The 12884-nt window shown below is 39.3% G+C and overlaps 1 protein-coding gene across 1 annotated transcript; it reads left to right on the forward strand.

Moving 5' to 3' along the window:
* Window positions 1-522: 522 nt before the first annotated feature.
* On the forward strand, window positions 523-9146 carry LOC308659651 (cobalamin binding intrinsic factor-like; the record flags this gene model as incomplete). The annotated part of the gene is made up of 9 exons (XM_081313469.1): window positions 523-658; window positions 1696-1872; window positions 2817-2960; window positions 4717-4872; window positions 5250-5431; window positions 5531-5717; window positions 6797-6932; window positions 7280-7398; window positions 9085-9146. The coding sequence occupies 9 exons, from the start codon at window positions 523-525 to the stop codon at window positions 9144-9146; spliced, it is 1299 nt and encodes a 432-aa protein (XP_081169595.1).
* Window positions 9147-12884: the final 3738 nt, after the last annotated feature.

Raw genomic sequence — 12884 nt, forward strand, 5'->3', positions numbered from 1 at the left:
ACCTCATCTATAGCATTTCCACGATGTTCTACAAAACTAAGAGAGTTTGGAGTCATGATTCTGGTGGAAGATACAGTGCTATTTTTCCTAGGCAAGACAGTTCAGAGGGACAGGTCCAGTTCAGTTTTATTTCCTCTTTTCTCAACCCAACTTCTCTTCCATGAAATTTATTCCTTCCTAGCCATTAACCTGTGCCAGATGCATAGCTCAGCAAATGATTTCTTAGCAAGTGGCTGTTATCTCACATATGGTGCCAAGTGACATAAGCCATCTTCCTTCTGCTAATATGTACACTTGCCCCACCAATTTCTCTGAAAAGGTTTTTTTTCTTTGACATCTCCTTCTCAAACTGGTTCCCACGAAGTGTTGAGGAAATTGAGATAACCAAAGAAAAGTCAACAGCCCTAGAAATGAAGTGACTGTTTGGAGATAAAAGGTTGGTAGGAAGTCTATATAAAGGTTGTACCAGCAATCTATATAAAGTGGGGGGAAAGCAGTTCTTCACCATTGACTTCCAATATTATGCCACATCAAGGAAGACCTGGCCTTAAAAAAAGGACAGACACAGATTCCTATCCCAAAATGTTCCTCTTCACTATTATCCTGTGTGTGTTCTGCACAGTCACCAATGCAGCTTCCATTTCTTCAGGAACTTGCTGTAAGTTTTTTTAATCATGCTTTCCTCTTGGATCAGCCTTCCTTAGCCTGATGCTTCTTCCTAACTTGAAGATCTTTTGACTGATCTTCACAGCCAAATGAACCTTGCAAAGGACATGGATGCAGGAATTGGGTATGTCTAGTTTAATGACATGACGGACTAGGGGTGACATGATAGCAGTGTTCCAATATCTAAGGGGCTGCCACAAAGGAGAGGGGGATAACCTCTCTAAAGCACCTGAAGGCAGGATAAGAAGCAATAGATAGAAACTAATCAAGGACAGAAGCAACCTAAAGAAAAATTTCCTGACAGTGAGAATAATTAACCAGTGGAACAACTTGCCTCCAGAACTTGTAGGTGCTCCAACTCTGGAGATTTTTAAGAAGAGACTCGACAACCATTTATCTGAAATGGTACAGGGTTTCCTGCCTGAGAGGGGGTTGGACTAGAAAACCTCCAAGGTCCCTTCCAACTGTTATTCTGTTATTTTGAAAATAAGTGCTTCATTTGCATTACTGTACTGTGCAAAGCACCTCTTTTTACAGCCCTAGAAACATTATAATATTTGTGCACTGTGTGGATTATCGATGCATAGGTCGTTTACATTGGGCCAACTTTACCTCATGGAAATAGTTCTATACAAAAAGGTAATTAAAATGTAATATTGTCAAAATTCAGACACTTGGCAATTGACTCTTGATGGTTGCAGTGTCCTGGGGTCATGTGACACAATTTGCAAACTTCTGACAAGCAAAGTCAAGAGAAAGCCAGATTCAAATTAACAACCATGTCACTAACTTAATGACTGCAGTCATTCACTACAAACTGTGGCAAGGAAGGTCGTAAAATGGGGCAAAATTCACTTAACAAATATTTTGCTTAGCAACAGAAATTTTGGGTTCAGTTATGATCATAAGTCAAGGACTACTTGTAGAGACAGTTTCTGAGGCTGAATTGTAATTCTGTTGACAAGCTACATCAGAGTTGTCTAGGAACAAGTGCCATTCTTGATAAACTTCTGGCTGTCTTGGTTCTAGCTGTCCCGAATGATCAGCAAGGATTGGTTAGAGACATTCAGAATCAACTGGAAAATTGGGCCAACCTGCCGGGCCAACCTGATCCCAGTATCCTTATTGCTTTGAACCTGGCTAAGGACCACAACCTTAATGTGATAATGCATTTGGTCCGGCAGATAAAAGAAACAGCGGGTACAGGTATGATGCTTGAAATGAGAAGCTTTTACATAAATGAGTTTATTGGTTTCTAGAACCATTTCTGAACCAGTTTAGATCTTTAATTTGTTCCATTTTGGAAAGAGGGAAACGTGGAAATAATTTTTCAGGTATCCATTTTGATAACTGTGTCTACCGTAACTTACTAAACCTAATTGATCATGAAAAATACCATGAAGGTTTGTGATTTTGTTTTTACTACCATAGTACATCCTAGTTTTGACCACAATATACCTCCCAAAATGAAATAAAATTAAATGTCTTATTTTATTTATATAAATGCCAGTAACCTTTTACTTGGCAGTAAATGGCCACTAAGGGGCAAAGTTTTCAGCATGATCATATGTATACAACTGGCAAAAGTTCATATGCTAAATGATTCCCTGTTACTATCTGGCACAAGAAATCAGAACAATTTCATGAATAGGCCAAAGCAGCTCTCATGTAAGTGGGTGTTAAATTGCAGCTAAAAAAGCCCCCCAACAAACAGTAGGTTTCAATTAATGATAAAACAGAAATTAAGAACTTCATGGCAAGAGAAAAACAGTTTTGATTAAAAGCCTTAGAAGCATTTTCCCCCCTGGAGCTGAAATTACATTAACAACTGTGAGTCTCTATTAATTTAAGCCATATCTGTGTCTAGACTTTTACAGATTACAGTACGGTGCATCTGACACCAGGAACTCCAGACCATGAAACCTTACATTATCACTAGTTTGCCTTTAAAGTATCAACCAGATGGTTCTGCAACATATGCAAGGAAAAAGAATCAGAGGGGGTTTCCAGTTACATCGCAATTTTAAAGCAGCTCTCCCAGATGTGGTGGGCTGCAGTTTCTAGACTTCCGGCCAGGATGGGAAAGGGTATTTTACTGCTTTTGAGGCATTGCTTACTCAGTCTTTGTCCTCTCTCGTCCCTTCTTGCAGAGATGACCTCTGGAAAAGTGGCCCTTTATGTCCTAGCTCTTCGGTCCGCCTGTCAGAATCCTGCTGATGTCAGCACGCCAGAAAAACATGTCAACCTGGTCGAAGTCCTTGAAGAGAAAACACAGAAAGAGATTAAGCATATCCGTAAGGAGACAAATGGGCATTCGATTCCTGCCTTTCACTCAGATAACAAGAAACAAAAAGGATAATTCATGCACGGATCCTTGGCTCTCTGTGCTCTTTCCCCACCATTGGCTTGCAAGGATGGTACTCAGTTGAAGTGAAATGTCCACCTATTTTAGGAATGTTTTCTATGGCATGCTATTCAGATAGCTCCAAGTGGTTTCAGGATCAACATAAAGCTAGCACTCAACTGTCTGTCTCAGGATACAAATAATCAATACTATAATTACTCTCTTAGGCTGGCAATTAATTATAACATATTCTCTTCTGTATTTTTTTTAATCCCATTTATATCCCACCTTTCTCCGAAGACTCAGGGCGGCTTACAATCTAAAGCACAAATCAATGTGCTTAGCAATAGCCTTCATTCTATGTATATGCCTGCTTATGAGGGCTTTCGCCCCCCCAAGCGGCATTATTACAAAGTCAGCTTATTGCCCCCAACAATCTGGGTCCTCATTTTACCTACCTCGGAAGGATGGAAGGCTGAGTCAATCTTGAGCCTGGTGGGACTCGAACCTACACTAATTGCAGGCAGCTGGTGTTACTTAAGGAGGCATTAGCCCACTGCTCCACCAAGGCTCTGTATTTGAAAGTGTAATGAAAGTTTAATTGCTTACAAACATTCTTAAACCCTTCGGGCACATTTTCATCACACGACTGAATCCAGTTCTCTACCTACAATATCTCACAATTTCTATTCATTCTGATCTTATTCTGCAGAAATGTATTTTCTGAAGAAAATGTACTTTTATAACCGCTGCAAAATTGATCTAGAATAGTGATGATCATTGATCTGGGTTCTGTAATATTTATTTATAACATTTATCTAGTCACTCATCATGAACCAAATTCTGGGCAGCTCATTACTCAAAAATAAAACAGTATCAACTACAATAAAAACATTAAAGCCAATAGACCTGACACAACTAAACTTCCCCATGCAGCACATCTTATGTCCCAGCCAATCGACACTGTACATAAAAGCTACTAAAAACAGCAAAGCCTTTGCAAGATCTCTGAAAGGCCATGTTGGACTAATGTACTTGTAGGGAAGATTTGTCTTGGTTCAGGGTGAATTGCTATGTGCTGTACTTTGTACTTTTGTACAAAGTACAAAATCTATTTTGCAATTTGATATCTGTATCTTTGTATCATGAGTTTCCAACAATTTATCTCACAGACACTATTCACAAAACTCAGTATTGTGGGGTAGGTAATGTTAATAATTATGCCTAGTAGGGGTTTATAGCCCTTTGGAGATATTCCCCCTATAGCATTATAAATTATCATGCAGTAGGAGAATGGGACTTCATTTTCTGCCCCTTGTCATCATTTCTCCAGCATTTGAACCTGAATTTGCAGCTACAGACCCAATCATTCCCCATACAGTAGCTATGTGGACATCTACCAGATGCATAGACTTCAATGTTGATGCCAGCTGGAGAATTCTGGAATTGATTTCTACAGATCTGGAAAATGCTATTTGATAAAAGGTTATTTTTCGTGATTTAGAATCCTGCACCATTATGGTTATAAATTCCATGGGGATCCCATGGAAATACAGCTGGTTTGTAATTTCAGATCTCTCCTTCTCCAGTAGCACTCTTTAGAAATAGTTTTCCATTTCTACTGTGTTTTGAACTCAACCTCCAAAGAGTAATGGATGTCTCTGTGACCAAACAGGATGTAATTGATAAACATGCTTACTTTCCAGATACTACTGGGACTCCCAAGACCACCTACTACCAATTGGCTCTAGATACTTTGGCTCTGTGTATAGAAAAAAGTCCAGAACTTGAAATTGCTACCACCATCCTCGCCAAAGCAGCCCTGGGTGATAGTTTCCAATTCCTTGGTCGTTTCTCTGTAGGTAAGAGATACATATGTGATTTTTGAATATGATTTTAAATTATCTTTTTATTCTGAGCTTTGAAGGACTTTTGACCATAGCCTTCCTTAGTGATACCCTGTAATGATCCTGGGAAATAGGTTGGACTGAGAGAAGGTAAGTGGGACACTGGGGAACCTCATGATGAGCAAGTGATTGATAAGCTAGGAATCCATTATCCATTGCACCATCCACAATGATAACTTGTAATAAACAGCCTTTTCCAATTTGGCCTGCTTCTCTCTGATATCTGCTATTGTCCAGCACTTATACCAAAGAGATCCATGACTCTTCTTAGATTGGCAAATACTCCTGACTTTCTTCTCACAGCTCAATCCCTTGTTTGATGTAATTCACAGATACCGCTGCCGTAGCAAGTCTGGCACTGGTCTGTGCGTCTGAAGGAAGCATCTCATCTCAGCAGAGCAAACTTCTAGGAACTATAAAAGCAGCCTTGGCCCAGATCACAAAGCAAATCCTTAAAGAACAGCAGGCGAATGGCCTCCTTGGAAATATCTATAGCACTGGCCTTGCAATGCAGGTACACCTGATCTTTTATTTGGGAGGGATGAAAATCCAGGAATCTGGTCTTTATCCCTTCAAATCTTACAGCATCTCTCTCTCTCTTGCTGATTTCCAGGCTCTCAGTGTTACTTCTGAGTTCTACTCTGATAATGCATGGAACTGCCCAAAGACCCTGAATGAAGTGCTGAGTAAGATCACTGAGGGAGCCTTTAGCACTCCAGCTGCTGCTTCTCAGATCCTGCCTTCTCTGGTGGGCAAAACCTACTTGGATGTGAGCGGTCTCATTTGCACTTCTGAAACTGGTGAGGCAGCTTCTTCAGTGGAAAGGAACTTCTCTGGCACCTTGCTTGTTGTCTGAAGGAGAGAAAAATAGAGAAATAGAGGCACAGTTTAATGAAGCCTGCATTGTAGGTCCATCTTTCCCCATCACCATATTTCCACGCCACAAAAAAGTAGTTTTGCAGTTATTTGTTCTGCTGGACTTCCTGGAACTATAACAGTTATCCTGGAAGAAAGGGAATGATGGGGGTGGAGGAAACAGGGCTATTTCCAGGTAATATTTATTTCACCTGGATGCATTTTGGATATTTCCCTGGAGGGAGCCAGAATCAGCTAAGTTAAAGAAAGACAAGCACTTTTTTGTATTTATTTGACGTGTCCAAAGGTTGAAAGAGGCACTATGAGAACACTCTAAAGTTATTGGAAAGGCATGGGGCACAACCTTCAGCATTTTTTATTCAAATCTATTTTTATTCAAAATAAACGTTATGCTACCAGAGGTTGAAATCACTAAAATTAGTGGCCTATGTCACTAATTAGAATTGCAGAAGCCTCCACAAAATTATGCCACCAAAGCCAAACAGAATTTTCATCTAATTATATGCTTCCTGGATCCACAAAACAAAGGTGATGCTGTAGGTGTGTGCCATGGATTGCCCTCCCTGTAACAATCCAATTTATTTAGGGTTATTGATCTGCAGCTTCTACCTAACAGCTCATCCATAATGATGAAAACTGTGTGGCCTTTAGCATCACTCCGCTTGTCAGAATGGCCAGGGTTGGTTCTGGACTTTTTGTACAGGGATTCTGGAAAGTACAACTGGAGAGCTGTACACCATCTCTGTTATACCAGATGCAAGAAAAAAAATGGGCAATGGAGACATGGAGCTCTGGTATAACAAGCATATTTTAATTCTGCCCGTGGATCCACTTTCACTGCAACAAGGAGGAGCAGTCTTTTAATTTCACACCAGTTTTTGCTACCAAGTCTAGCTCATATCACTGACTCTTCTAAATCTCAGCTGCGAAAATATAGAATGGTCATAGGATATTGAGGTGTAATGAGTTATTTCACTTGCCTTCTCTTCTCTTTCTTTGCAAGTAACAGTACATTATAGGGTAATCAACAAGCTAATAGGACCTTATTTTGAGTATTCCACAACTGTGAAAGTGCCAAAGGGTTCAGTGCTGCTCGCTGTCTTGAAAGCAGCTCGACAACTTAATGAAAAGGAATTCAGGTAAACAGACTCCTGGTAGACTCATTATGGGTTCTGTCTCTGAACTTTTAGGGAGGGCATTCAGCCCAGGATGTGAACTATGTAAACTTTTCTAATTTCCAGCTCAAGAAACCTCAAACCTTTACCAATGTGCTTTAAACCAGCTGTCTTTGGGCTGGAAGCTGGATAAATTTGAATATCTGATTTGCATGAACTGTTTTCACCTATAACATTCCTCATCTTTTCTGTTTCTTTCAATTTTTCTTGTGTGTACATTAAATACCTCTTAAATTACCACGGTATAATTCACCATTTTCCTATTCATCCTTCCTTCTTCCTGCTTTTGTAATGAATTTGGCATCTTGCAGCTTTCAAACACAGAAGACCGCTTGGGGCCCCATGGTCACCTCTATCAGTGGCCTCCAAGCCAACACCAATGAAAAGACCTACTGGCAGTTCCTCAGTGGCAAAACACCCCTTGAACAAGGTATATTTTCTTGGGAAGAAAGAAAGTCCTGAAAGATACAATATAGTCCTCCAGATACCCACAGTTTTATCTCCCATATTAATTATGTTGAAATGGAGAAGTGAATGTGCAGCTAATAATAATCAACATGACCAAAATAATAGGTTGATGCCTGTTCAGATGGCAAGTCTTCAAGTAGAGCTCAACTCCTCATGATTTCATAGATATAGCTAGGTAGTTTTCTCAGAGCAACACTGAAATTATGTGACCTTCTGGAATAGGCTTTCAACTTCCCAGTCTACACTAAAGTGCTGGCGTGACCTAGAAATATCCTATCCAGAGACTAATCAGCTTTGACTCTACTTAGGTTTTGACCCCAGACAACCTATTGTTGGAGCCTTGGTGGAGCAGTGGGCTAATGCCTCCTTAAGTAACACCAGCTGCCTGCAATTAGTGCAGGTTCGAGTCCCACCAGGCTCAAGGTTGACTCAGCCTTCCATCCTTCCGAGGTAGGTAAAATGAGGACCCAGATTGTTGGGGGCAATAAGCTGACTTTGTAAAAATGCCGCTGGGGGGGCGAAAGCCCTAATAAGCAGGCATATACATAGAATGAAGGCTATTGCTAAGCAAATTGGTTTGTGCTTAAATTGTAAGCCGCCCTGAGTCTTCGGAGAAGGGCGGGATATAAATGGGATTTAAAAAAAAAAGCCTAATTCCCAATGGTAAGGTGTACAGAGGAAACATAATATACAGATTTACCTATTTACCAAAGTAACTGATATGCAACTCAAGAAAAATCAAGGTTGTAAATCAGTTCAGCACCCAGTCTAGGAAGATAGTTGCATTAGCGAGGGCATCAATCAATGAAGTTACGGCTGAAATGTTGTCCCAGAAAAAGACTGAGCAAACGATTGAGTCGAACAAGAGGTTGGGGGTACAATAGCAAAGTGAAGATTCAGTGGCAGCAGAGGGACAGAACCTTGAAGATTGAGAAGACTAACTGGTCTTCTAATGAACGGTTGCCTAACATTATCCAGTAATGTTCAGTTATTGATGTGCATAAAGCTGACACATATATATTACAGAACATAGTTGTCCAATCTTTAGACTTGCCCAGGTTGCACTGAATGAAGAGGAATTGTCTTGAATCACACATAATGCATATAATAAAATTAATGTATATAAATAACAGGCTTCCTTTATTTTAATATTTTTTATTATCCTGTGGGGTTGCATTACTAACTGTCCAAGGCTGCATGCGACTCATGGGCCATGTGTTGGACATGCCTGGTATAGTGGATAGGAGTATGTTGTGCTTTGGATTTGATTCTAAAAAGATGCCTCAGTGCACTTGGAAGTGTGAATATAGTACTTGTTTTCTACTCTTTAAAGCAGCTGTGGCTTTTGGGAAGTTTACATGGCAGCTGCAGCTTAGGCATCCTTTGCAGGGGCACAGGGCAAATGAAAAAGTGTACTTCATGACTCAAATCTTACAATTTATGCATTTGCATCTAGTATCAGAATGCAACTATGATAGTATGGGGTTGTACTGTGATATTACTGTATGCATACTATTTTTCATCGTGACTGGCTGTGGTCATGTATGCAAGGCAGCCGAGTATCTGCATACATCTATACATATTGAAAGCTTATATCTAATGTAGGAAGTATGATTTACTTTTCAACATCATATTTTTATCTTTACAGGTGTTGCCAGCTACAAGCCGAAAGATAATGAGGAAATTGTGGCTAAGTTCAGTAGATATTGAACTATCACCTACAATATAAGATAGGACTAAGCCTGCTTTCTATCAGAGGATGCCCTTTTCAGACAAAAAATATGGCAAGATGACAATAAAAGTGCTGATTTGATGTGTGAAATGTATTATATGTTTCAAATGAATAACTGAATGTCAACAACAGTAAATTATTATAAGATAATATACATTGAAATACTTACAAAAGGACTGACAATTTTATTACATGTTGCCAGGGATATATTCAGCATAGAGAAAAAAAGATGGGCATGCAAAAGAGAGAGAAATCTTAAAGAGATCTTTGCTTCTGCAAATTGAAACGCATCCAAATAAATGGGCAGAGATTTGAGTAAAGCTAGCATATGCTGATTTAAATATATGAATACAAATTTAGCATGTATAATATAATTGAAATGGACATAAATACATCCTACTGAAATGAGGAAGACTATGTTCCATTTCATTAACTTCTGATGGACAAGTATTTTATCTTTTTAACTCTGGTCTTCAGAGTTATCTTCTGTGTTTTGTAATAGCTATTGAAATAGAAGGCTACCCTCTAAAGTGAGAAACAAGCACCTTAGATATTCATTTAATTAACTAACTAGTTTGATGCTTCTCCATTTCAAAACACTCAAAGTAGTTTAAAATATACCAAAAATAAAACTAACTACAAACCAACAGAAAAAATAAATTATCTTTTGTGCTCTGTAGGATCTGCCCATGGCCCTTCCCCACCTCCCATCCTGCATTTCTCGCCTGGGATTCCTGCCTCTTCCTCCTTAATGATCTATGTGGTCTTGAGGCTACAATGACAACCAGGTCTGGCAAAATTGCTGTCTCTAAGCAGTGTAATCACATGCTTTACTGAGCGATGGAAGTTTGAGTCCCAATTGCCACCATAATCACAAGACCACCTATATCCAGCTAGAAGATAAGAATTAATAACACTCTTTTACATTCCTTCAAAGGAATAGGTTGAAACTTGCAATTAACTTGTAAATGAGGCTTGGGGGGGCATGATTTCCCTACTTTATTCCTCTCCGGATGACACTGCTACTTCCAAATGGTCTTTTAATGTACAGCAGTTTTACAATTCATCTGGATGACTTTAAAGCAGAAATATGCCAAAATATACACCTTCAAAGACATTACAATTCATTCTCAGATTTTTGTCAATAGTGGCTTTAACATCAGCAGTAATACTCCTTGAGGCCTCCCCTGAACATTCAAGTAACCACAAACACCATCACAAGTATTTTGCATATCTCATGTACATTTATTATTATTCTAATATATTAAAATGTTATGTAGAAATCAGCCCCCATCTTGACTGATTATCTTTTGCTTTTTGTTTTCAGAGAGCAGAAATATTTTCCTATTAAATTCATGGTGGCAACCTATTTGTAAATGAACACATTTATCATATTTTACAAATTACCCCGGACAAAACTACATTTCAGCAGAGGAAACAAAACAGAAAAAAATCACAGCATTGTAGCAGACGTTCAAACATTTTTCTTCACATTGCAAATTTTTAACCCCATGTTTCCTGCTAACAATATATCATTGCAGATATGAATTTCATTCACTGTAACAAAACATAGGACTATCAATAATATGATATTGATACTTCTAAAACACTGTCTGCATGTTTTTTATGATTGTTCCACCTGAACACCTTTCATCTGAAGTGAGGTAAACAGAGAAACTGAGATGGGCACATAAAGCAGTAGAAGCCTTTTTTTATCAATGCAAGTGATAAAACACTGAACAGGATTATGTGGTATAGACAGTTGAATGCAATTCTCTAAGCAAGATAATGACACAAAGGAATATATTGTTATTCTCCTGTTTGCCTATCATTTGTCCAACAGTTCTTATTTTAAGGTGCTTCCAGATGTTGGCTCCTACTATTCACATTTGATGGCATTACGGCACGAAAGGTAATGGATGAGAGGATAACTGTGTAAAAGACTCATCTGGAAGTATCTCAAAACACAATGAGATTGAATAATTGATGCATTAAGAATCCACCATCCTTTGCATTGTTGCAAATGCAGTTTTCTAGCTAGAGAAATCCCTACCTTAGATGAAGACTGGAGCAAGGTCAAATGAAGAATCTCAATCATGTTGCACAGTATGAAAATACAGCCTTAACACTCCATATCTCTGCTACATCACACTCACCTTTCCTCATTTCCAAATAATTTTATGACAGGTGATCTCACATAAGGGCACTTCCGCTGATACAACACACTTAAGAGATTCCATCCACAACAATGGTGTTCATGAGGAGATTCAATAATGTCCTCCATCAAAAGTGTGTATGTCTATTGTTTAAAGAAAAATCTTCATCAGGGTCCAGTCCAAGATGGGAATAAACAAAATGGAGACTGCTTTAGAAAGAAGGTTGGAGTTTATTGAAGAGGAGAGCCAGTCAGAAAGATGGCTCTGGGAAAGCTGATCACATGTAGTATGGAGTGATGGGTTTTTATACATTCTTGAGCTTTGGTTTGGAGTTGTTCCTGTGGCATGAACTTTGACCTGAGTCTAAGTGTGCCTTTCTGGTATTCTGATGGTGGTGGGTTAATCCTATTATGTCCCAAAGGCCATATCCTGCTTCCCTGGGGCTGTGGTTGATGATTGTTGGATTTTTGGTGTGAGGGATTATTGATTCTAGGGATCTTTGTCTTTCTAATCCAAGCTTCCTGGCTCCAATCTTTCTGACAAGATTACCACATCTGCATTTTTGTAGAGCTGGTTTCTGTTTGGGGCAGAGACTTGGGGGGAGGGGGGTTGTGTGTGGTTTCTGCCTTTAAGATCCTTTGGGGAAATATAATATTCTGCCTTTTTAATATTCCCCAAAATATTTATTTCTCTGGATTCGTCTCACACTATGTTCAGACAGCAAAACTGAGGGCAGGTGCACATTTTTTCTAAAATGACCTGTTTCTTATCCTCAGAAGCTGGAGTTAAATTCTTTCCTAATTGCAAGTTATCCTGTTGTGCACTTCCTATTAAATGACAGGACCAGAACATTTTTAGAAAGGTGGCCATAGCAACGGTGGACAGAAATTGCTGGATCTGAATACTGCAGGCATGCTTACTTTATTATTTAATATATACATCGTCCATCTCACCAATAAAGCAATTCTGGATGGCTTTCAGCGAAGTTCTTGCTTTAAAAGGCCTTCATGCTGATCATTTTTTAAATAACTTTTTTCCGCCTCTGTATTCTGACTGCCCATTTTTATTAACTAATTAAAGAATTCACCACCTGCCAGTAGAATTTCTCTCTCCTAGATTAATTTATCCTAATCCCAAACTAAACAGCCGGGCAGGAGGAAGACAGGATCCTGTAGGTTTTACTTTTTTACATATAAAATACCCCCACACTAACAGACTGTAGTAACTGTACCTCTACGCCGTGTGATCTGTTGATATTAAAGATGAAGGATGATTTACTGCCACAAATTTAGGCTATTTCAAGCACAGCGTGGTTACTTTACTGCCCCCCGCCCTTATTCGCCGTGATGTCACAGAAAATAAATTGACTCGGTACAGTATATCTAAAATATGCAGGATCGATGGATGGATCGAAGTTCCTCTTCCCAACAGCCTAGTCTTCCCCGCTATAGCACCACAGAACCGGCCAGCGTGCTTTTTTCCCCGGAACCAAAATATCGCAGCGCTTGTTTCCTGGGTACGTTCCTTGAGTTCTTCCCACCGGAAGCGTTACTGCCCGGG

The sequence above is a fragment of the Vipera berus genome (assembly GCF_964194415.1).
Source record: "Vipera berus genome assembly, chromosome: 1".
NCBI classification, from domain to species: Eukaryota; Metazoa; Chordata; class Lepidosauria; order Squamata; family Viperidae; genus Vipera; species Vipera berus.